At 37.8% G+C, this 27,131-nt stretch overlaps 2 protein-coding genes across 3 annotated transcripts in view; both read left to right on the top strand.

The window, feature by feature from the left end:
* Positions 1–24,532, top strand: part of LOC138316209 (uncharacterized) — a 216,571-nt gene extending 192,039 nt beyond the window's left edge. For both annotated transcript variants that reach the window (XM_069257795.1, XM_069257796.1), the window contains 2 exons: positions 4,133–4,168; positions 23,552–24,532. In XM_069257795.1, the coding sequence (XP_069113896.1) occupies positions 4,133–4,161 (29 nt within the window). In that variant the 3' untranslated portion in view covers positions 4,162–4,168; positions 23,552–24,532. The remainder of the gene's footprint in view (positions 1–4,132; positions 4,169–23,551) is intronic.
* Positions 8,460–11,805, top strand: LOC138316785 (uncharacterized). Its single transcript, XM_069258442.1, has 2 exons — positions 8,460–9,163; positions 11,781–11,805. The coding sequence occupies exons 1-2, from the start codon at positions 8,460–8,462 to the stop codon at positions 11,803–11,805; spliced, it is 729 nt and encodes a 242-aa protein (XP_069114543.1).
* Positions 24,533–27,131: the final 2,599 nt, after the last annotated feature.

Below are 27,131 nucleotides of genomic sequence, written 5' to 3'. Positions count from 1 at the left end.
GTTTTTTTTTTGGGGGGGGGGGGCAATCAATCTCAAAGTTAAGTGTCTGTCCCGTTTTGTATCCTCAGCTTACTTAAGTGATGTGGGTAATAAATTAAACAGGATCTTGAAAACACATTTCCTGTCAAGTGTCCTGACCAGGAATCGTACAAGAGAATGAAAAACCATGGGTCTACCGACTGAGCCAATAAAAGAAGCATGCTCGTCACACAGAACTGCTATTTTTACAACACAGGATATAATATCAGGCTGATAGCATCCTGAGGAGAACCACTCTCAAGTTTATTGAAATAAATGACCCCTGTTATACCTAGAAACCAAATATACAAAAACTTCTCATTATTATTGTTATGCAGTAAGCCATTCAGGTACATTGCACATCGCTTACATTATATATCGTCAATCAACAATACTAAAGAATTGGTGTAGATATTGGCTTACAGAGCATCTTTGATTGATGCTGATTGGTCGTGATTGACTTTAGTCAGCATTGTTAAGGAGAGAGGTTTGGGGAGTCTAAAGATGTCCCTTGTCCCCAGCAAGGTGTCTTTACATAATCTATATGGCTGATAGAATGACAGGAGGTCATGCTGGCAGAGGTTAGACAGCTACAGTGTGTACCAATATATATATAGGATGTTTTCTGTGGATGGAAAATTAAATTGGAAACTAACATAACCTACAATTATCTGCACTCTAGACCATTATTCTTCTATACAAATAAAGCAAGCCCTCGGGAATAATCCTCAAAATTTGGTCATGATGCTTCACGACACTAACACAGACCTGTCTTGGTACAGACTTCCCCTGGAATGTCACTACATTGCCTAAACACTACCTAGAGACATACCAATTATACCATTCTTCTATTATTCTATTATTATATGGGAAATATTGGTAAATATAATCCTACATATCAAAAAGTGGCTATATGGGATCACCACCAAAACCACAAAAAGGTCAAGGCTATTTGGGGTTATCACCATAACCACAAAAAAGGTCAAGGCTATTTGGGGTCACCACCATAACCATAAAAAGGTCAAGGCTATTTGGGGTCACCACTATAAACATTAAAGGTCAAGGTTTTTTTTTTTTTTCTTTGTGTGAAATAATAATTAAATTTAAAAAAAAGATATTTTATGTATTGTATGTGTTTAAAAGTGTGAAATAGACTGTGGCAGAAGGATTCAATAGCTAATCAATAATGTAACCAATAGCATGTATATTTATATATTGCTATTTCCAGAGTCATACACATTTAAATATTCCTTCTTAAATTTCCCCTAAACCAAATTGTCATATTTATTGTAGATCTACAGTTAGTTTAATTCCGTTGCCGAGCAACCGTTGTATTACCAGGGTGATTTGGGGCCGGTGATGATTTATGCATGTGGTTGTCTGAGGATGGGATGAAGTAACTCTTGTTTATTGTATTAGTATGATATCTACAAAAATCAAAATTGTATTGTGGGCAAGGCACACGACATATCATAAAGTGGGCTTTGATAGCGATATAATCTGCTGGTGTATTGACGAGTTGGGAAGATTGCCCTGAAAATATCAGAGCGTCAAAAGTGATTATTCCTCAAAGACCTTGCATATGAACAGAGATTAATCTTAATCTGTATCCAATATTTCTGGGCCCCCTGCATACAGAGCAAACAAACTTTGAGAGAAAACCCAAGCTATCTGGTCCACTAATTGCAAATTAGTTATCAGTGTGGGTTTCCGTTTGTGGCGGTGATGGACCCCAGACCCATTCTCCAGTGGGCTGAACACAGGACACGATTGCCAACTCAAGACATCTAAAAAATTCAACCCATTGATTGTATGTAATTTTCTCAGACAGAACATTAATAGCAATTTATGTGTAACGTTGGGACACTGTTCCCTAAGTGGATATTAAAGCTAAAATAATGAGCGCACAGCTCCAATACATCCTCTATGCCTGGTTTTTTTTTCAATCTTGTCTAAATGTTATAGAACTTTGACTAGACCTGGCCCATTGACAATTAATGTGTAATTACGTCTCGGATCAACTACAGCCTCTCACTCCTCCGTAGTTGTCTCGTAATTTTTACCATTGTCCATCGGTATTTATTATCGTTGATCAGGGTTGGGTTATGAGCGGTGGTTTACTGATTGCCACAAAAATCAAGATAGATTTCTACGTTATTTCTCCGTGCCGCACTACTTAACTTCATCAAAATTGCACATCAGCGACTGGTTGTAATTTTCATAACATTTCATTTGCACTAATACTTTAAGTCAAACAAGACGGGCCCAAATACAGACCTGTTATGCTCGTTTATCTTGGCGGACCGGAGACTGTCAGATTTCCAATTCCAGCTCGCATCAAAACCCAGTTGATGTAATTAAAACACATGATCGAGTGCCAATCTCGAGATGTGTTTGCTAAATATAAGAAATATTAGATATAGGGAAATAGTCATTACATTTAATTCCACTGATTCATTGTATTTATAAGGCACGCTTATTTCTCTTATTTGCGTATGAATAAATGATATTGTTGATAAAATGAATCAGACCGCAACTACACTGAGGGGAAATGACTTCCCTTCACAAAAACACATATACCCCAATCGTGGCGGAATTAATGTTATTGTACGATGATGGGCAGTACCAATCAGCGTCGCGCCATTGCCGTCACGTTATCGCCAAGATACCAATTATAGATGGTAAAATTGTCTAAGTATCATCCTACAAAGGGTTTGAAAATTTCCCCAGTAAATCTGTTTTGAATAATGATACCATAGTGTAATACAAGATTTTTGAAATAAGATAAAAGAAATATTACCATTTCCACAAATCTCATTAGACCTCTTGCATTTTTAGCTGATTTTGATAAGGGGTCAGTTATCTAAATCTTACCAAATTTGTATCTCCACAATCTCCCTACCTAATTGTCTCTGATGAAGAGGGGGCGCCAGTAGTTATAGCTCTGTATCAATATAACAGCCAGTGTCAATATTTAGTCATTTCTTTGTCAACTCAATCAAACTTTCATTAACACAAACAAACCCTTTCATTATTGGTCATATTCCAGTCATCTTAACATTGTTTTAGTGATGGTAATCCAGAACCTTCTCAAACTGAAGATCTCTACAAAATTTGTGTATCTCAAGGATTGTGTCTTATTGACGAATCTGTGTGTCTCTAGGATTGTGTCTTATTGACAAATCTGTGTGTCTCAAGGATTGTGTCTTATTGACAAATCTGTGTGTCTCAAGGATTGTGTCTTATTGACAAATCTGTGTGTCTCTAGGATTGTGTCTTATTGACAAATCTGTGTGTCTCAAGGATTGTGTCTTATTGACAAATCTGTGTGTCTCAAGGATTGTGTCTTATTGACAAATCTGTGTGTCTCTAGGATTGTGTCTTATTGACAAATCTGTGTGTCTCAAGGATTGTGTCTTATTGACAAATCTGTGTGTCTCAAGGATTGTGTCTTATTGACAAATCTGTGTGTCTCTAGGATTGTGTCTTATTGACAAATCTGTGTGTCTCTAGGATTGTGTCTTATTGACAAATCTGTGTGTCTCAAGGATTGTGTCTTATTGACAAATCTGTGTGTCTCAAGGATTGTGTCTTATTGACAAATCTGTGTGTCTCAAGGATTGTGTCTTATTGACAAATCTGTGTGTTTCTAGGATTGTGTCTTGGTGTCAAAACGATATGACCCTCAAGGATTGCGTCTTGTTGTCGAAGCAATATGACCATCAATTATTAAAGCCATTACACTCAGGGATGTGTCTTGTTGGCAAAGCCATTATACTCGGGGATGTGTCTTGTTGACAAAGCCATTACAAGGGATGTGCCTTGTTAGCAACAATTGCAGATGCATTATAGATAAAAAAAAAAGCAAATTAAATTAAAGCAATTTTTATACTGAATATTTAAGGTTTTTGGAAAGGTCACTACTTCAAGTTTATTAGTGTCAAATTTGCCATGTCTTGTTTTTGCTCAGCATGTGCCTGTTACCTTTTAAGTGAGGAGTCCAGTACCTCCAACCCCACCCCACCCCACCCCAGCAAATATATCCCTGGCCTAAGGAGACTAGTAACTTAAATTGAGAAGGTTGATATGATAAAACATGATTGATCTGTTGTAGGTTTTCAATGTCTCACACAGGTGCTGTAGTACACAGGTAAAAACTAGATGTTGTTGTTCACAGTGTTAATTATATGGCTTATCTATGTAGACTGCGTATGATTTACAAATGTTATGTGATATATCCTTATTCCTGTTAACAAAAGCTTTCAGCTAACATGCCCAATGCTGTTTAGTGCTTTATAGAAGCCATCAGAATCACTATGTTTCTTATGTTTATTGAGAAATGAAGCAAATTATATGTTTATTTTTATCTGAATTTAACACCCTTCATCTCTTTTTTTGCAATCTAAACACTGAATTATCTGTCCTTTTAGTTCTAAGCTATGTTTGCATGCTTTTGTGTGTCTGTAAATTACGTATTATCTATATTACTATCTTTTTTCCACATGTATATAACATCTTCGTTTAAATTCCATCCTATGCATGTCCTTAACCATTTGCATAATTGGAAGTCGCGACAAGAATTTTTCATCCTTTTTTGAGGAAATTAGATTGAAATGTGGTACATAAATTTGATAGATTATTATGTAGAGAGTAATAAGGTAGTGTTATCGGTGGACAGTACCGACCTTGGCATGTCTGCCACTATTCCACAAGTCACCTGCCTACAGTTACTTCCTGTTTTGTATCATAGATGAGTACATATGTGTGGGCAGCTCTAAAATGGATTAAAAATAAATTTAGTGTTAATTCACACTTGTCTGGAATGATTCTATTCTTGACTAAGAGAAAATCTTACTAAGATTTTTTAAATTTTCATCTCATCTTTATTAATAAATTAAAGATATTCAAGCATCAGTTTTAAACTAATGTTGTACATTCTACAAATGTACAGGACAATTGAACAGTTGTCAGACACATTATCCACTACGCCTTTATCAAACAAGGAGATGATTGATAGTCTGCATGGCTATCCATTGTCATTCTTCTCTACTCAATCTCATTTTCATTAATATCTGAAAAAAGGAAATTTCTTCATTTATTGACACCTGTGATTTCAGAACAAGCTGTTTCGTGCAGACTCCGAATGAGACACTATAAAGTTAAAAATGTGAATCCAGGAGTGCATGAGTTAGGTAGTTAGAGGTTTTAGTGATGTTATATAAGATTTGAGATATATGGTCTGGTAGTAACAAAGCTTCTTGTCTTTTCTGTAATACCTTAGAAGTCCATTGTTTTTAGCTCACCTGGCCCGAAGGGCCGGTGAGCTTATGTCATGGCGTCCGTCGTCCGTCCGTCCGTCCGTCCGTCCGTCAACATTTCCTTTAAATCGCTACTTGTCATAGAGTTCTTCATGGATTGTAACCAAATTTGGCCACAAACATCCTTGGGGGAGGGGAAACAGAACTTGTAAAAATTTTGGCTCTGACCTCCCGGAGGCCGGAGGGGCGGGGCCCAATAGGGGAAATAGAGGTAAATCCTTTAAATCGCTACTTGTCCTAAAGTTCTGCATGGATTGTAACCAAAATTAGCTACAAACATCCTTTGGGGAAGGGGAACAGAACTTGTATAAATTTTGGCTCTGATCTCCCCAGGGGCAGGAGGGACGGGGCCCAATAGGGGAAATAGAAGTAAATCCTTTAAATCGCTACTAGTCATAGAGTTCTGAATGGAATGTAACCAAATTTGGCCACAAACATCCTTGGGGGAAGAGGAACAGAATTTGTATAAATTTTGGCTCTGATCCCCCGGAGGCAGGAGGGGCGGGGCCCAAAATCGCTACTAGTCATAGAGTTCTGAATGGAATGTAACCAAATTTGGCCACAAACATCCTTGGGGGAAGGGGAACAGAATTTGTATAAATTTTGGCTCTGATCCCCCGGAGGCAGGAGGGGCGGGGCCCAATAGGGGAAATAGAGGTAAATCCTTTAAATCGCTACTAGTCATAGAGTACTGAATGGAATGTAACCAAATTTGGCCACAAACATCCTTTTTGGAAGGGGAACAGAACTAATATAAATTTTGGCTCTGGTCCCCCCGGGGGCTGGAGGGGTGGGGCCCAATAGGGGAAATAGAGGTAAATCCTTTAAATCGCTACTAGTCATAGAGTTCTGCATGGAATGTAACCAAATTTGGCCACAAACATCCTTTTTGGAAGGGGAACAGAACTTGTATAAATTTTGGCTCTGGCCCTCCGGGGGAAGGACGGGTGGGGCCCAATAGGGGAAATAGAGGTAAATCCTATAAATCGTTACTTGTCTAAGAGTTTTGCTTGGATTGTGACCAAATTTGGCCATAAACATCCTTGGGGGAAGGGGAACAGAACTTGAATTAATTTTGGCTCTGACCCCCTGGGGGCAGGAGGGGTGGGGCCAAATAGGGGAAATAGAGGTTAATATTAAAATTCCTTCAGAAAAGAAACAATGAACCTGTATTCAGAACATTACTTGGCATTACAAACCAGGTGAGCGATACAGGCCCTCTGGGCCTCTTGTTCTATTGTAATGTATGATCAGAAAGAAATGGGATATACCACATATATCAGCATTTTATGGAATCTTCAATTGGGATGATAACAAAACTACAGGTAATAATATAGACAAGGTAACAATGTTATAGGCCGACAGGTGACTGGACTCATAGGTCTGGAAGATATGTAATAGTGCACGTTTACAAACCAAACTTGGATTAAAATCGTTATCAGTGACAATAAAATCATCTCGTCCAACACCAGCCATCCCCAGGAGGTCAATACCACCACAGGCTTTATTTTTTATAAAAAAGGAGAGTATCTTTTAAGGGTCAACCAAAAATCCCAAAAGGGCATAAATTCAAACACTTAAAATTTGGTAAAGGCAGTAGCCGTGTTGTGTCGGTGATTTTATGAGTATATAAAATATGTTGACTTGTAGCTGCTAATAGGTTTGTAGGAGTGGCCTAGCACAGCCGCTCAAATTACACGGGAGGTGATATGTATAACATTGATTTGTTGGTGTGATTTTTACTTGGCTGTCTGACCTGCTTTAAAACTGTCTGCATCACCGTGTGTATATAATGACTCGTGTTCAAAGGGAGATAACCAGTACACACACCAAACAGCTGTAACATAAGGACAAATATTTATTAGCTTTATCACAGAAATTCATGTTGTTTTCCACAATTTATTTTTTTAACGATGCTCCAACGCTATGAAATGGCATTGTTTCTCTACTAAAAACAGGAGAAGATGAATTAGTATTTTTCTCAAGTTACAAAAATTACTTACTTCACATCATTTCCGCCATGGAAAAGTTTGGGCTTCTAATTTTACTTCATTTTAAAAATATTATAAATAATTAATTGCATCCGGAAAAAAATCAATGGCACTATATACTATATGAAATGAAGTACTGATTGCGAATGCACCAAAAGTAAAATAAACTGTTTTATATCATTTTTGTGTTACACTTGTATATACACCGTTTAACACCAATTATTTTTCAAATGATGAGCATTATTTCTGCTCTGTCGGTGGTGGAGTATCTTTAAACAAATTTCCAGGCATTTGTTCATTAAATAAAATACCTTCTTAATTGCATCAAATTTAGAAAAGTCTCAGAATAATGAAAAATAACTTCCAACGAAAAATGTAAGATCAGACAAATTATAAAGATTATTTCTTATTTATGGATTTGCATCAATATGAAATATTTATTCATTAATTACTTCTAAGTCATTTGGAACTAATTACTGATAGACATTTTGATAGTCTCCATTATATGTAATATGTACAAAATGTTTGACCTTTAATCATTATTGAGGCATTTTACTGTTTTCAAAAGAGAAAATGAAATAATTAATTGAAGTGGTAATATTTTGTATAGATCTGTTTGTTGCTATTGTGATTATGTGTATGCTTGTTTTGTCAATTTAAAACATCTAAGACATGCATTATTGGTTCTGTGTAAAGGTTAAAATCAAGATTCCACGATCTTTATTTTGTAGATACAAATGTACTCTACAAGTAATATATTGCTGATCATGTGACAACCTATTTCCTAATAAGGGTTTCCCCAAAACTAAATAGTTCTATGAATCCAATTAGATACACTCTCTGCTTATATTGTGTTCAGTCCGAAAATACAACAACAGGTCAGGGCCATTGATCTTACTAATTTGATCTGCTATTATTAATACCATTCAGGTGAGGTTCCTTTTCAAAATTGTGTCTGCAAATTTTTATGGAAAAAAGAATTGCTGATCTTAACCTCCTATGAAATTAGTTTTCTATTAATTATATTCATATATAATATTAATAGAAAACAACAATGCATAACACATCTTGCATGTTCAAATGTGAAATTGCAATAACACTGTTACATTGTGCACAAAGACAAGGTCACACTATGTCCAAGGACAGGGTCACGCTGTGTCCAAGGTCAGGGTCACACTGTGTCCAAGGTGAGGGTCACACTGTGTCCAAGGTCAGGGTCACGCTGTGTCCAAGGACAGGGGTCATGCTGTGCCCAAGGTCAGGGTCACACTTTGCTCAAGGACAGGGTCACACTGTGTCCAAGGACAGGGTCACACTGTGTCCAAGGACAGGGTCACACTGTGTCCAAGGACAAGGTCACACTGTGTCCAAGGACAGGGTCACACTGTGTCCAAGGACAGGGTCACACTGTGTCCAAGGACAAGGTCACACTGTGTCCAAGGACAGGGTCACACTGTGTCCAAGGACAAGGTCACACTGTGTCCAAGGACAGGGTCACGCTGTGTCCAAGGACAAGGTCACGCTGTGTCCAAGGACACAGTCATGCTGTGCCCAAGGTCAGGGTCACACTTTACTCAAGGACAGGGTCGCACTGTGTCCAAGGTCAGGGTCACACTGTGTCCAAGGACAGGGTCACACTGTGCCAGAGGTCAGGGTCACACTTTGCTCAAGGACAGGGTCGCACTGTGTCCCAAAGACAGGGTCGCACTGTGTCCCAAAGACAGGGTCGCACTGTGTCCCAAGGACAGGGTCGCACTGTGTCCCAAGGACAGGGTCGCACTGTGTCCAAGGACTGGGTCACACCGTGTCCAAGGACACAGTCACTCTGTACCCAAGGTCAGGGTCACACTTTGCTCAAGGACAGGGGTCATACATTGTCCAAGGACAGGGACATACAAACATTTATTCATTATGTTTGAATACACTTTTTCAAAATGAAATATAGAGTTCCTGGGGGGTCGCACAGTTTGCATGTTATCACTGTAATTCATAAAAAGAAAAATTAAACATGATTTTAAACAAAATTCAAATGTAGATGACACTCCTTCAGATACTAGAAAATATCTGTTAGAGAGAGAATGCCTTTTATGCATAACAGGGAAGAAAGCTAGAGAATTTCTATAAAATATGAATATCGTTACATTGCATAATCCCATAGAGACAAGTAGAGAATACTAAGATAGAGATGATATTATCTGAACGTTTTTTACTGACCAAGTATAGAGGATCTGTCCCCATAAACAATCTAATTAACCCGGCACAACATGCAATATTCATAATAACAGACCTACACATCATGCCTTTTAATTAATCTTATTTGATTGTAGTGTCCCTGTCATATAGCCCCGATTCTATCCAACTGGTTTTAATGTTTAAATTGCCATCTTGATAACATGAGAGCTATTTCCTTATTTGGTTATGCTTGCTAATTCATTATCCCGACGTACAGTGATGGATCCATTGATCATAATGTTCCTCTATTACCGAGCAAACTTTCCCACAGGAGTTTAAAAATGTTTGCTCTCAGTTTTATATGATGAATGACCTAAATATGGATTAATTACTTAACAAAAGAAAATTTAAAGTACACAGCAGAAATTATAGGCTAAATCTCTTGATGATCATTCGCGCACTTTAGAGGAAAACATTAAATCTTACAAGATTGTCATCAATAATGTTGTATTACAGAGATTAAGATATTAAATAGTAATGTATAATGCTATTAAGTTCAATGTCTTCTAAAATTATAAAGAAGAAATAATTCTTTCATAAAAAGTCATATGCATATTCAGGTTTCAGAAAATAAAAAGTAAACTAAACAGTCCGAAGTGACAGGTTTAAATAATACATCAACAGATGAAAGTTCTCTATAACCAATAAAAGAGGTGACAGACCTAAAGAGCCATTAAGATGGAACAGCTTTTTTTTTTTTTTGCCATCAAAAGGACATGTATGGTATCTAAAAGCAACCAAAAAGGGGCAAATATTCAACTTAAAAGGGGGCTCCTTTAAAAGACGCTTGTATTTAAAAGCAACCAAATCACATAGATCTTCTAGTCCACAACTTGACAGATATTAATGCCAGGTCTTATTATCTAAATGGCACATAATTTAAAGTATCAAAAGTTTTAAAACCAATCAGTAGAGAAAAGAGTTATTAGCAAATAACAGAAGACACACATAATAGCCAACAAAACAGGACAGGTATTGGAGCCAAAAAAACAGGACAGGTATTGGAGCCAACAAAACAGGACAGGTATTGGAGCCAACAAAACAGGACAGGTCTTGGTGCCAACATATTAGGACAGGTCTTGGTGCCAACATATTAGGACAGGTCTATTATACCTTTTGTATTTAGACTAACAATATTGTATCAAACCACTTTACTTGTTAGTTACCATTGTGATAAGGCAGAATAGACCAGAAAATATAGATGGATCTGACAAAGGGAGGTTAAAGGTCAAGTGATATTCCAATGATCAATTTGTAATGTAGTTCTGTTACTCATTCTTTGCTTCACCCAGTTGACATTTGACCTCCTCTGTGTAACACACAAGCTTGTAACCTATGGCCCCATTCAGGTCATTGCTAGTTACATCTTCTGTCATTTGTAAGCTTGACAGCAGTCTGTGTACATGTTTGTTGTGGTGGGATTAGATGTCAAAACTGAGCTGATGGACGGCACCCTGAACCAAGGCAGTGTCAGGGTGCAAAATTTATAGCTCTAGCAGACAATGCTATTAAAATCATGACAGCTGGAAGAGGACTGATGAAGCATGTGTAATAGTCTGCAATATGAAAGGAAACAATGCTGATGAAATTGCAAGTAACATACAAAAATATCTTTTTGAAAGCCTCTGACAATATTTTCAGATTGCTCAGCTGGTAAAACAAAGAAGAAACACAAACTTGCAGTATGTCAGCCCTTTTACTTTGTCTGTCAGTCCCACTTCTTATACCTTTCAGTCCTATTTCTTTGTCATTCCTCTCACCTTTTCAGTCTTTTCACTTTGTCTTTTCATCCTCATTATTTGTCATTCTTTCTTCAGTTTTCAGTTTTCTTATTAGCAGAATGTTCGTCTTAGTATGCCAAGTATGGACTGAATTAATTGGTTGTGTTATTACCATTCTTGGTTCAAAATGAATTGACATCCATGCCAGACATTGTAAACAACTGTGTTAGATTTCCCATGTTCTGAACATCATGGCTACATTTTCGAAGATCCGGCCTTCGGCTGCCACTTGCCGAAGGGTTACTTGCACTCCATTGTGCTGCTAAATATTTGTCTACTTTCATTGTCCTGTATTACTGTTCGTATCATATTATGTAATCGTGTTCTTTTTGTGTCTTGATAAAGGGGCAGATCGCCTCCAAAATTTGACAATTTTTTTCTCCACACGGCTGGAATTCTTTGTCCCATATTTACCATTTGAAGTAACTTGTATCCTACAGACTTACGCTTGATGGGATCCCGTGACATCTGGAAAATCCTATTGATATTACTTCTTTAACCTTCAAAATAGTTTTATTACTAACACTGACTCATCATTTTGGTGAGAGATATTGACCTGACCCCTAAGTATCATACATGCCTTGAAACAGTACAACTTGTCACCAACCCAGGCTACCTGTAGTCACCAGTCTCCCGCTGTCCTGTACAACTTGTTACCAACCCAGGCTACCTGTAGTCACCAGTCTCCCGCTGTCCAGTACAACTTGTTACCAACCCAGGCTACCTATAGTCACCAGTCTCCTGCTGTCCTCAGACCATGGGACTCGCTACCTATAGTCACCAGTCTCCCACTGTCCTGTACAACTTGTTACCAACCCAGGCTACCTATAGTCACCAGTCTCCCACTGTCCAGTACAACTTGTTACCAACCCAGGCTACCTATAGTCACCAGTCTCCCGCTGTCCTGTACAACTTGTTAACAACCCAGACTACCTATAGTCACCAGTCTCCCGCTGTCCTGTACAACTTGTTAACAACACAGGCTACCTATAGTCACCAGTCTCCCGCTGTCCTGTACAACTTGTTAACAACCCAGGCTACCTATAGTCACCAGTCTCCCGCTGTCCAGTACAACTTGTTACCAACCCAGGCTACCTATAGTCACCAGTCTCCCACTGTCCAGTACAACTTGTTACCAACCCAGGCTACCTATAGTCACCAGTCTCCCGCTGTCCAGTACAACTTGTTACCAACCCAGGCTACCTATAGTCACCAGTCTCCTGCTGTCCTCAGACCATGGGACTCGCTACCGATAGTCACCAGTCTCCTGCTGTCCTGTACAACTTGTTACCAACCCAGGCTACCTATAGTCACCAGTCTCCCGCTGTCCTGTACAACTTGTTACCAACCCAGGCTACCTATAGTCACCAGTCTCCTGCTGTCCTCAGACCATGGGACTCGCTACCTATAGTCACCAGTCTCCCGCTGTCCAGTACAACTTGTTACCAACCCAGGCTACCTATAGTCACCAGTGTCCCACTGTCCTCAGACCATGGGACTCGCTACCTATAGTCACCAGTCTCCCGCTGTCCTGTACAACTTGTTACCAACCCAGACTACCTATAGTCACCAGTCTCCCGCTGTCCTGTACAACTTGTTACCAACCCAGGCTACCTATAGTCACCAGTCTCCCACTGTCCTGTACAACTTGTTACCAACCCAGGCTACCTATAGTCACCAGTCTCCCACTGTCCAGTACAACTTGTTACCAACCCAGGCTACCTATAGTCACCAGTCTCCTGCTGTCCTCAGACCATGGGACTCGCTACCTATAGTCACCAGTCTCCCGCTGTCCAGTACAACTTGTTACCAACCCAGGCTACCTATAGTCACCAGTCTCCCGCTGTCCTGTACAACTTGTTACCAACCCAGGCTACCTATAGTCACCAGTCTCCTGCTGTCCTCAGACCATGGGACTCGCTACCTATAGTCACCAGTCTCCCGCTGTCCAGTACAACTTATTACCAACCCAGGCTACATATAGTCACCAGTCTCCCGCTGTCCTCAGACCATGGGACTCGCTACCTATAGTCACCAGTCTCCCGCTGTCCAGTACAACTTATTACCAACCCAGGCTACCTATAGTCACCAGTCTCCCGCTGTCCAGTACAACTTGTTACCAACCCAGGCTACCTATAGTCACCAGTCTCCCGCTGTCCAGTACAACTTGTTACCAACCCAGGCTACCTATAGTCACCAGTCTCCCGCTGTCCTGTACAACTTGTTACCAACCCAGGCTACCTATAGTCACCAGTCTCCCGCTGTCCTTAGACCATGGGACTCGCTACCTATAGTCACCAGTCTCCCGCTGTCCAGTACAACTTATTACCAACCCAGGCTACCTATAGTCACCAGTCTCCCGCTGTCCTCAGACCATGGGACTCGCTACCTATAGTCACCAGTCTCCCGCTGTCCTGTACAACTTGTTACCAACCCAGGCTACCTATAGTCACCAGTCTCCTGCTGTCCTCAGACCATGGGACTCGCTACCTATAGTCACCAGTCTCCCGCTGTCCTGTACAACTTGTTACCAACCCAGGCTACCTATAGTCACCAGTCTCCCGCTGTCCTCAGACCATGGGACTCGCTACCTATAGTCACCAGTCTCCCGCTGTCCAGTACAACTTGTTACCAACCCAGGCTACCTGTAGTCACCAGTCTCCCACTGTCCTCAGACCATGGGACTCAGAGATTGGTGTAACCAATGGAAGTTGTCTGGGAAATTTAGCAGATTGTAATCATATTAATTGGTTCATTAGCCATCATTTGTCAATATATCATTGTATCACCCAAGTGGTCTTTATACACAGGTCACATTTTGTTCACATTGACCATCAGGAACCCTAAAAAAGACTATTTAAGCAGGGAGTCTTTATAGGCCCTAAGGTAGATTTGACTATCTATATAATTGGCTGAATTCTTGCATTGAACATTGAGAAATCAAAAATTTTAATGATGTAAAATATTGATATAGTATGAATTTTCTGTAACTGATTCCAAGTAAGATTTATGAGATACTATTCACATAAAGTGATAGGATGTTAATCTGTTCCTGTGAAAGGCTATTAACACCAGCTCTGATGACAGGAGGACAATGTTGGGGAAACTTGTCGGACATTGGACTGGAGATTGACCAGGGACTCCCCACCGCTAGGGGACCCAGCAGAAGAATCTATGTTTGTTATCCTGCTGACCTAGGCATTACCGCCTGATGATAATAGTACCAAATTATGGTAGCTCTCTGAGCAAGCTTTCTCTCCATTCCATTCCGACACACCATCACATCAAGCTGAAGCTAATTGGGGTAAAATTTTCAATAACAGAGCCTGAGAAATCAATGCATCGCTACTGTATTAATTGACAGGTCTTTACAAGGGTAGGTTACTGGTGGCCACTAATTAATGTGATAACTAGAAGGACCTTTCTCCAACCTTACTTAGCCTAATTAAAAGGAAATTGCAGGCAGGCTCTCTGATGGGAGTCGCTGAATTGTATTTTAGAGATGTGCTAGCCGGACCATTTATCTGTGAGTTCTTTTCTCCCTGTCCATCATTATGGCCTGGCGAGAGATTGTTCCCCTTAATCAATGCTGTCTATCACTCCGCACTTATCAGGAAATGACGGCTGCATCATTTTTCTGTCATTTACCACATCAAAACATGTCCCTTGTGAAATCGACAAAAAATTCATCCAAGGTCATACAGCAAAATTTCAAGTGGGGCTTATTAACAGATTTAATCAACTGTCATGAAGCCTTTCACAAGGGCATCATACCAGTGATTTCATACTAAAAACACTTCAGAAAAAACAGATGCCATAATACAATTAGGCTTCATTTCAAGCCTTCTTGTGAGAATTTAGAATGTGGCAGTTCACTTTGCTCACAAAGGTATTCTTTGTCATTTCTAAATGAAAGGTATAATAAGCATCCATGAATGTCAAATCTGAAATTCCTGCTTGCTTCTTTTATATTATTGTAAATTAGCCTGTTCCATCCTGCTGAACATTCCTTTTTGCACTGGTGACTTATGATATACATGTACATTATTGTTGTTAGCCAAATATTAGGACAGTGTGAACGTCATTAAACAGTCTTATATCTAGTGAAATTGATAGGTAGTCACAGCATCATGGTCTTCAAATGAAAATAAGGAAAATAAAATAATAAAAAATATCCACCAAATCTGCATAGAAGATAAAACAGAATCTCCTTCTCTTTTGTTTCTTAATTTATTGAGAAAAAAAATAATATGAAATAGAGAATTAGATATTATTACTAAGCTTTTAAAAATTGGGAAGGCTTTGTTTCTTTGTATAATTAGATAGAAACTATGCATTGACTTTGTCTATGAAAACATAGAATATTTGTTAAGAAAGAGGGATAGCTTTATTTTGAATATAAGATTATAACCTCAATGATTTACACCCTTAAACACTAGAACCTTACAGATATCAGTAATAGGCCTATTGGAAAACAAGCCTCTTTTCCAGGACCTATATAGGTCATTGTTATTGTGTCCCACTTATCAAAAGACAACACACATGTCCCCCCTCCTCATGGTGAAGGGACAACTTGTGTGTGGTATTGACCCAGTGATGGTAGATGGTTGTCCTCACCTTCTGTTTCATCCTTTCTTCCTCATTCGTTGGATGTGTCTTTCCGTTGGATCCCACATATTTTTACGATATTCCTTTAGATTACTTGCCTTGTGTCTGTTTTCTCAATCTGGCTCCTATGTTGGCTATCAACTGATTTTATGTTAGTGGTTTCCCATTGGTTCCTTTGTGTAATAAATGTGTTTTCATTGGTTCATTACTTTGTGTTACTTAACTTCCTATTGGCTCATTGTTTTTTGTCATTCTTCCCATTGGCTCATTGTCTTGTGTCTATCTACCCATTGGTTTATTGTCTTGTGTCTGTCTTCTCATTGGCTCATTGCCTTTTGTCTGTAGTCCCATTTGGTTATTGCCTTGTGCCTTTCTTCCCATTGGGTCATTGTCTTGTGCCTTTCTACCCATAGGGTTATTGCCTTTTGTCTGTCTTCCCATTGGGTTATTGCCTTGTGCCTCTCTTCCCATTGGCTCATTGCCTTTTGTCTGTCTTCCCATTGGGTTTTTGCCTTGTGTCTATCTTCCCATTGGTTTATTGCCTTGTGTCTGCTTTGTGTCTATCTTCCCATTGGCTCATTGCCTTGTGCCTGCTTTCCCATTGGCTCACTGCCTTTTGTCTGTCTTCTCATTGGCTCATTGCCTTTTGTCTGTATTCCCATCGGGTTATTGTCTTGTATCTGTCTTCCCATTTGGTTATTGCCCTGTGCCTTTCTTCCCATTGGGTTATTGCCTTGTTCCTTTCTTCCCATTGGGTTATTGCCTTTTGTCTGTCTTCCCATTGGGTTTTTGCCTTGTGCCATCTTCTCATTGGCTCATTGCCTTGTGTCTATCATCCCATTGGGTTATTGTCTTGTGTCTGCCTTCCCCTTGGGTTTTTGCCTTTTGTCTGTCTTCCCATTTGGTTATTGCCCTGTGCCTTTCTTCCCATTGGGTTATTGCCTTGTGCCTTTCTTCCCATTTGGTTATTGCCTTGTGCCTGTCTTCCCATTGGCTTATTGCCGTGTGTCTATATTCCCATTGGCTCATTGCCTTCTGTCTGTCTTCCCATTGGCTCATTGCCTTCTGTCTGTCTTCCCATTGGCTCATTGCCTTGTGCCTGTCTTCCCATTGGCTTATTGCCGTGTGTCTATATTCCCATTGGCTCATTGCCTTCTGTCTGTCTTCCCATTGGCTCATTGCCTTTTGTCTGTCCTCCCATTGGCTCACTGCCTTGTGTCTGTCTTCCCATTAGTTTTTTGCCTTGTGCCTGTCTTCCCATTGGCTCATTGCCATTTGTTTATCTTCCCATCGGCTCATTGCCTTTTGTCTGCTTTCCCATTGGCTCACTACCTTTTGTCTGTCTTCTCATTGGCTCATTGCCTTTTGTCTGTATTCCCATCGGGTTATTGTCTTGTATCTGACTTCCCATTTGGTTATTGCCCTGTGCCTTTCTTCCCATTGGGTTATTGCCTTGTTCCGTTCTTCCCATTGGGTTATTGCCTTTTGTCTGTCTTCCCATTGGGTTTTTGCCTTGTGCCATCTTCTCATTGGCTCATTGCCTTGTGTCTATCATCCCATTGGGTTATTGTCTTGTGTCTGCCTTCCCCTTGGGTTTTTGCCTTTTGTCTGTCTTCCCATTTGGTTATTGCCCTGTGCCTTTCTTCCCATTGGGTTATTGCCTTGTGCCTTTCTTCCCATTGGGTTATTGCCTTGTGCCTTTCTTCCCATTGGGTTATTGCCTTGTGCCTGTCTTCCCATTGGGTTATTGCCTTCTGTCTGTCTTCCCATTGGCTCATTGCCTTCTGTCTGTCTTCCCATTGGCTCATTGCCTTTTGTCTGTCCTCCCATTGGCTCACTGCCTTGTGTCTGTCTTCCCATTAGTTTTTTGCCTTGTGCCTGTCTTCCCATTGGCTCATTGCCATTTGTTTATCTTCCCATCGGCTCATTGCCTTTTGTCTGCTTTCCCATTGGCTCACTACCTTTTGTCTGTCTTCTCATTGGCTCATTGCCTTTTGTCTGTATTCCCATCGGGTTATTGTCTTGTATCTGTCTTCCCATTTGGTTATTGCCCTGTGCCTTTCTTCCCATTGGGTTATTGCCTTGTTCCGTTCTTCCCATTGGGTTATTGCCTTTTGTCTGTCTTCCCATTGGGTTTTTGCCTTGTGCCATCTTCTCATTGGCTCATTGCCTTGTGTCTATCATCCCATTGGGTTATTGTCTTGTGTCTGCCTTCCCCTTGGGTTTTTGCCTTTTGTCTGTCTTCCCATTTGGTTATTGCCCTGTGCCTTTCTTCCCATTGGGTTATTGCCTTGTGCCTTTCTTCCCATTGGGTTATTGCCTTGTGCCTTTCTTCCCATTGGGTTATTGCCTTTTTTCTGTCTTCCCATTTGGTTATTGCCTTGTGCCTGTCTTCCCATTGGCTTATTGCCGTGTGTCTATATTCCCATTGGCTCATTGCCTTCTGTCTGTCTTCCCATTGGCTCATTGCCTTTTGTCTGTCCTCCCATTGGCTCACTGCCTTGTGTCTGTCTTCCCATTAGTTTTTTGCCTTGTGCCTGTCTTCCCATTGGCTTATTGCCGTGTGTCTATCTTCCCATTGACTCACCGCCTTGTGTCTGTCTTCTCATTGGCTCACTGCCTTGTGTCTGTCTTCTCATTGGCTCACTGCCTTGTGTCTGTCTTCCCATTGGCTCACTGCCTTGTATCTGTCTTCCCATTAGTTTTTTGTCTTGTGTCTGTCTTTCAATTGGCTCACTGCCTTGTCTCTCCCCATTGTTTTATTGCCTTGTGTCTGTCTTCTCATTGGCTCACTGCCTTGTGTCTGTCTTCCCATTGGCTCACTGCCTTGTATCTGTCTTCCCGTTAGTTTTTTGTCTTGTGTCTGTCTTTCAATTGGCTCACTGCCTTGTCTCTCCCCATTGTTTTATTGCCTTGTGTTTGTCTTCACATTGGCTCATTGCATTGGGTATGTCTTTTCAGTAATTAGTCATCATTACCTCATTATCAATATGACTGTTTTAAAAGAGGCAATTGGTGCAAATTGACCTGGTTCAAACCAAAGCAACTATATTTTCAAAATGAAAAACAAATAACAGAATATATTTCTGAATATGTAAGCTGCATATCCAACATATAAATGATCTTATTTGTAAAAAGGTAGTTTGATAATTGCAGTAGATAAGTTTTTTCAAAGTTGCATCTTTGCGTGATTTGTGAATTTTGGAAAGGTTATTCCACATTAAAATCCAATTTTTTGAAAAAGTACATCAGATGTAAAAATGTAAAATACAACTTTATTTGTATTCTCAAAAATTGGTCCTTTGATGAGCTTGTACCGAAAAATATTGTTGATACAATATTTTAATTCAATATTGGCCAGAATGCATTGAAATCAAAATTCAAAATCTGAGTGCTGCTCTGCAGTATCGGGTAACCACAGTATCTAAAAGAAAGGACCCTGTCACCTTACAAGTTTTGACGATCAGTTAAAATCTTCTGTAATGACATATTAAACAGAGTTGTCACATGATATTTCACCTGTAGCACATTTCTACCACAGGACAAGAGTCCTGCATTGTGATAGCTGGATCAACAGTGACCATTCCTCCTTCATCCAACACTTGAATTCTACATGTGGATCAACAGTGATCATTCCTCCTCCTTCCAACACTTGAATCCTACATGTGGATCAACAGTGACCATTCCTCCTCCTACCGACCTTTGAATCCTACATGTGGATCAACAGTGACCATATCCTTCTTCCAACACTTTAATTCTACATGCTTGTATGTTCTATCATTTTAAGGTTACCACTTCATATTTCTATAGCTTAGCTGTTCCTGCTTTTAATCTTTATTGTTTATATCCCCCTGCCAATGATCAAAATTTGTCATATTTGCTGAAATAACCGGACGCCAATTCCTCAAAAAAATAATTGCAGACTGCAGTCAAAACTAATTTTTTTCTCCCTGTGTTACTTATGTGAAAAGTTTTGACTAAAGTCAGTTTGTTATGAGAAATTGGGGCTAGGTCCGCTATACAGGCTTTATAGGTCTCTTCTTCAGTTGTTGAAGTTTTATTTTGTGCCTATATTACTAAAGTCTTTGTTAATTTATATCAAGAAAATACCTATTTGATAAATGAAGGAGAATAGTTTGCTCTGTTGTAGAGAACATTATCCTGGAAATCTAGCTGATGCATGTTTTTGGTGAGCTTCCCATGTCTGTCAATGGAACGCACTGAATGCCTGCTACTGACGAGATTGCTAAAGATTTAATTTGCAAGCTTATAGTCTTAATTTGATTTTATTGCTGTGAAACGAAGCAGTTTTAAGCGCTATACCTATTTGAGAAGCCTTGAACTATAGCTGAGGTACAATAGATTCCAAGCATGTACCTTTTGTAAATGTCTACCACCATCGGAAACAATCATATATATTAAATTTAATACAATTGCTGTGTGCTGTTGATGGAAAATTGTCGTGTTAATTACTTTTTTCGTCTCTTTAAAGATAAAATGTGTGTTACAGCCTGCTAGTGGAGATACATGCCTGTAGCTTCTCAGTAATTACTATCTACGACCACTCTTATTTTGCTTTTTTTTCAGCGATCAACTGTGAATTATTTCAGCTCCTACTCAGGAACTTAATAAGTATAATAGCTACACAAGATGATGTGGTTATCCTAAAAACTTGGCCTTGACATTTTGTCCCATTTTGTGATGATTTTGATATTAATTAGGTCATGACAAACACTATAAAAAACAGACCAGGCTTCAGATAAAAGGCTGTACAATACAATGTATACTATACGTAAAAACATGAAGATGAACTTTGACAAATTTGAAAATTGTATACCAATCAACTTAAATAAGGTAAACATGTACAATGTATTCATTTGTGAAGCTGAATCTCACATGAAAAGAAGTTAATGATAGTGAAATATAATTGTAATTTTGATTTACAACACAAATAGTGAGCTTTGAAAACAGGGCTCACACTTTACCATGACAACAAAGGAATATTTCTATCAATTCTGATGCATGATCTTTTAGGGTGGATGACATTTGTCTATAAATAGTGGTTGAATCCTGATGACATTTGTCCATAAATAGTGGTTGAATCCTGATGACTTTTGTCCATAAATAGTGGTGGAATCCTGATGACTTTTGTCCATAAATAGTGGTTGAATCCTGATGACTTTTGTCCATAAATAGTGGTTGAATCCTGATGACTTTTGTCCATAAATAGTGGTTGAATCCTGATGACTTTTGACCTCTTTGGTATTTAATATGTTAGAGAAGGGTGACCTTATACCTGATATAGTGACTTCTGTAAAGGTGTAAACTTTGACCTTAGTAATGGGTGATCTTTAACCTTATATATTTGTTGACCTCTAAGTGTGGGAGACATTTGACTTAAAATCTGCAGTGACCTTAAAACATAGATGGCTAATGCAACTTTGGAAAGGTTTGTCATCTCTGGATATGTAAGCATTTTTATCTTTGATTTTTTTTTATCTCAAGTGAACATACCATCATAGATGGAAACTTAAATGGGGTGAAACAAAATTTAATTTGCTTGGTATTGATTTTTCAGTTAATTTAGATGAAATGACTGGTATAAATTACACGAAAATGCAAACTAATATAAGAAATATCCTTGGGCATTGGTCAAGAAGACTCTTTACTCCTATTGGAAGAATTGTAGTTTTGAAATCAATTATTATACCTAAATTCAATCATTTGTTTATATCCATTCCCACTCCTGGAAACACTTTCATTCAACATTTGAATACTTTATTCTTTAATTTCATTTGGCAATCACCAGTTGATAAAATCAAAAGAAAAACATTAATATCAAATTATGAAAATGGTGGTCTTAAAATGGTTGATATTTCTGAATTCATATCTAGTTTGAAATCTACATGGATGCGAAGGCTTCTTAAAAGTAATAGAAAATGCTGGATTAATATTTTTGAAGTGCAACACTTCCCAATATCAAATGTATCAGATTTAGGAACTGATTTTATCAAAAACCTTAAAACAAATAATACATTTTGGATGCATGTTTTCCAGGCATGGGTTAGGGTATCTGAAGAAGTACAGGTGAGAACTTCTTCAGAATTTTTAAGACTTCCTTTATGGTACAACCCTTTTTTTTTGCATTGATAATAAATCCTTTTTTAACAAAAAATGGTTTGATAAGGGTGTTCGAAATGTTTGTGATTTATTAGACCAAGAGAATAATTTTCTTTCTTTTAATGATTTCAAACAAAGATTCGGTATAGAATCAGAAAATTTGTTGCTTTATCGAAGTATATGCAGTTGTATCAAGAAAATATGTAAGAATCTAAATTTAAACCTTATTATGTTAAATAAACTAGATAGACCATTCATACCTAGCCATATTCATTTTTTATTTAAAAGTATTAAGGGATGTAAAGACATGTATTTTTGTTTAATTGAAAAAAAATAAAGGTTTGATAACATCAGAGCAGAAATGGAAGCAACAAGCTGTCTTTAGAAACATACACTGGACAAGCAAATATAAGATACCTTTTCTAATTACCAAGGATACATCAATACAATGGTTCCAGTATAGACTACAACACTGTATACTCCCTTTGAATAATTACTTTAAAATTATGAATATTTCTGGAAATAATATATGTAATATCTGTAATACAGAAGTTGAAACCATAAAACATGTTTTTTGGTATTGTCAAAAATCTTTTGAAATATGGCAAGATATGAAAAGAAAAATATATGAAAAAACTAATAATGTGGTAGAATTTAAATTAGAAACAATACTGTTTGGTGAGACTGAAAATTTTTCATTACCTCTCAATTTTATTATTCTTTATATGAAGTTTTATATTTTTTCTGTATCAAGAAAAAAACAAAACATAAATATGCAAGGTTTGAGTGAGTTTTTGTTAACAAAATATGATGTTGAAAAAAAGCTATCAATTAAAAATGGATGTATTGAGAAATTTGATCAAATATGGATCAATTGGAAATATATTTTTGAATAGTTCTTGAAATATGCCAATCGATGTTTGTATGATGTTTTTATGTTGTAGTACTTAAATATGTATGATTTGAATTTTTTTTGTCTTGTTTGTGTATTGTCTATAATTCTTTATATATATGTGTGACTGTGTGTGTCTTTTTGTGCTAGTTTTTGTTTGTATATACAAATATTTTATTCACTCCACTACAAACATTAAACCAAAACAATTAAATTCCAAATCTTAATGTGAACAGAATTAAATACACAAGTAATTTTCTTAAAAAGTTTTTTCTTTTTTTTTCCCTTTAATTGTAATGGCTCTAAAAAAAAAATTATTGTTTAAATTGATGCATGCTGTGCGAGAGCCCTCCTGTGCAAGGACATTATTGTTCGGGGAGTTGACCCCAGGGCACCCCAACCCTGGCAGCTCTCACCAAATTACTGATGTGTATATACATTTGTTGCTATGCCACAAATGTATATACACATCATATACAGCTGGGGGAATAAAATATTTGTACTGTGAAAAAAAAAGTGAACATCCTGAATGTGATATACGTGCAACAGTTTCAATTTTAATGTAATTTGTTCTTTTATTTGTTTGTTTAGGTCTGAATACGGAATGGATTGATGGTAAGATCCCAACATATTTATCCCAATTTAATAACAGACACTATCAAATACTTGTTCAAGCGAAAATCTTCTGATTCAAAAACTGGTTCATGAAACTCTACCCTACAGAGGTCAACTGCAGACTCAACACAAGTGTCAAACATTGGTAAGGTCAACTTCAGAGTCAACACAGGTGTCAAACATTGCCAAGGTCAACTTCAGAGTCAACACTGGTGTCAAACATTGGCAAGATCAACTTCAAAGTCAACACAGGTGCCAAACATTGGTAAGGTCAACTTCAAAGTCAACACAGGTGTCAAACATTGCCAAGATCAACTTCAGAGTCAACACAGGTGTCAAACATTGCCAAGGTCAACTTCAGAGTTAACACGGGTGTCAAACGTTGCCAAGGTCAACTTCAGAGTAAATGACCTTTGCCTCTTAGTGATCAAGCTTTTGCCCCAATCTAAAGCTTTACATTTCAGTATTTTTTTTCCTAAAATATGACTATTTTCTGTTACATGACCTTGAACTCACCAGAAATATATATTAAGGTGACTTTTTCCCAATACAGTGTCCTCATAAATCATTTTCCTATTAGTACCCTTTTCCTTGACTCAACCTCACCACAACCTAGTCTTTATAGTGACAATTTGCTGTTAGTAACCTTTAATTACCAGCAATAGAACATTGACTTTCACCAATAACTTTATCCCTACAATGACCTTGACCTTATCACATTCCTATTTTCATCATGACATTGCCCTCACTATTACTCCTTCATCAAGTTATAACATTTACACAGTAATTCACCAGATCTGGTTTTCTTTTGCTTTACAATTAAATGTACTTACAAGATACCATACAATATTTTGCTCGCTATATTCTCACCTTAATGCAGAACTTTAGTAATCCTTTAGTAACAAATGTAGCCAAATAGATACACAGACAAATGTAGCCATACAGATAAACAGACAAATGTAGCCATACAGATAAACAGACAAATGTAGCCATACAGATAAACAGACAAATGTAGCCATACAGATAAACAGACAAATGTAGCCATACAGATAAACAGACAAATGTAGCCATACAGATAATCAGACAAATGTAGCCATACAGATAAACAGACAAATGTAGCCATACAGATAAACAGACAAATGTAGCCATACAGATAAACAGACAAATGTAGCCATACAGATAAACAGACAAATGTAGCCATACAGATAAACAGACAAATGTAGCCATACAGATAAACAGACAAATGTAGCCATACAGATAAACAGACAAATTGTAGTAGCCATACAGATAAACAGACAAATGTAGTAGCCATACAGATAAACAGACAAATGTAGCCATACAGATAAACAGACAAATGTAGCCATACAGATAAACAGACAAATGTAGCCATACAGATAAACAGACAAATGTAGCCATACAGATAACAGACAAATGTAGCCATACAGTAGCCAAAGATAACAGACAAATGTAGCCATACAGATAAACAGACAAATGTAGTAGCCATACAGATAAACAGACAAATGTAGTAGCCATACAGATAAACAGACAAATGTAGCCATACAGATAAACAGACAAATGTAGCCATACAGATAAACAGACAAATGTAGCCATACAGATAAACAGACAAATGTAAGCATTCAGATAAACAGACAAATGTAGTAGCCATACAGATAAACAGACAAATGTAGTAGCCATACAGATAAACAGACAAATGTAGCCATATAGATAAACAGACAAATGTAGCCATACAGATAAACAGACAAATGTAGCCATACAGATAAACAGACAAATGTAAGCATTCAGATAAATAGACAAATGTAGACATACAGATAAACAGACAAATGTAGACATACAGATAAACAGACAAATGTAGACATACAGATAAACAGACAAATGTAGCCATACAGATAAACAGACAAATGTAGCCATACAGATAAACAGACAAATTTAGCCATACAGATAAACAGACAAATGTAGCCATACAGATAAACAGACAAATGTAGCCATACAGATACACAGACAAATGTAGCCATACAGATAAACAGACAAATGTAGCCATACAGATAAACAGACAAATGTAGCCATACAGATAAACAGACAAATGTAGCCATACAGATAAACAGACAAATGTAGTAGCCATACAGATAAACAGACAAATGTAGTAGCCATACAGATAAACAGACAAATGTAGTAGCCATACAGATAAACAGACAAATGTAGCCATACAGATAAACAGACAAATTTAGCCATACAGATAAACAGACAAATGTAGCCATACAGATAAACAGACAAATGTAGCCATACAGATAAACAGACAAATGTAGCCATACAGATAAACAGACAAATGTAGCCATACAGATAAACAGACAAATGTAGCCATACAGATAAACAGACAAATGTAGCCATACAGATAAACAGACAAATGTAGCCATACAGATAAACAGACAAATGTAGCCATACAGATAAACAGACAAATGTAGCCATACAGATAAACAGACAAATGTAGACATATAGATACACAGACAAATGTAGCCATACAGATAAACAGACAAATGTAGCCATACAGATAAACAGACAAATGTAGACATATAGATACACAGACAAATGTATCCATACAGATAAACAGACAAATGTAGCCATACAGATAAACAGACAAATGTAGACATATAGATACACAGACAAATGTAGCCATACAGATAAACAGACAAATGTAGCCATACAGATAAACAGACAAATGTAGCCATACAGATAAACAGACAAATGTAGTAGCCATACAGATAAACAGACAAATGTAGCCATACAGATAAACAGACAAATGTAGCCATACAGATAAACAGACAAATGTAGCCATACAGATAAACAGACAAATGTAAGCATACAGATAAACAGACAAATGTAAGCATACAGATAAATAGACAAATGTAGCCATACAGACAAACAGAACTTGTATGTAATCTCCTTAATACATTCCAATATTCTATTGTAGTAATATAGTCAAATAGATGACACTGATAATTGTCTGACAAGATTAAGACTCTATGACTATTACCAATGTAGTACATGCATGTATCCAACAAGTTTTAGTAATATGTAATTGTCAGATTTCAATTCATTTTGTAGATTTTCCAAACTAGAGTTTAGTGTTCTTGTAGAACTTCATGTGATAGTTTGATGATGAGGATGTGTGGTATCATAGTCAGCATTGTATTGCCCATCAGATGCCAAAGTTTGTATAATGTATTTGCCTTTTGAATGACGATGTCTGGAACAGAAATGCAGCCCTCTGTTGGTTGTTCATGTCCCAATAGACTATGCCTTAACATTTTTCAAACATTGTCTGCGTGTTTGGGATTAAGATTTTTTAAAGCTTTAAGTAGGTTACATGTCCAGATGCTTGTTTGTATCTGGGCCCATGACCATTCCTTAACTTTAAGGAAATCCTTCACTTGAAATTCTCCATGAGAAAGCATTACATAATTTCTAATAAAAATCTGAAGTTAAGAAGTCTTCCTTAAAATTAGTAATGCTTTCCTATGAGGAATTTAAAGGTAAAGTA

The sequence above is a fragment of the Argopecten irradians genome, chromosome 2, assembly GCF_041381155.1.
Source record: "Argopecten irradians isolate NY chromosome 2, Ai_NY, whole genome shotgun sequence".
NCBI classification, from domain to species: Eukaryota; Metazoa; Mollusca; class Bivalvia; order Pectinida; family Pectinidae; genus Argopecten; species Argopecten irradians.
This window is presented reverse-complemented; position numbering and strand designations above follow the sequence as displayed.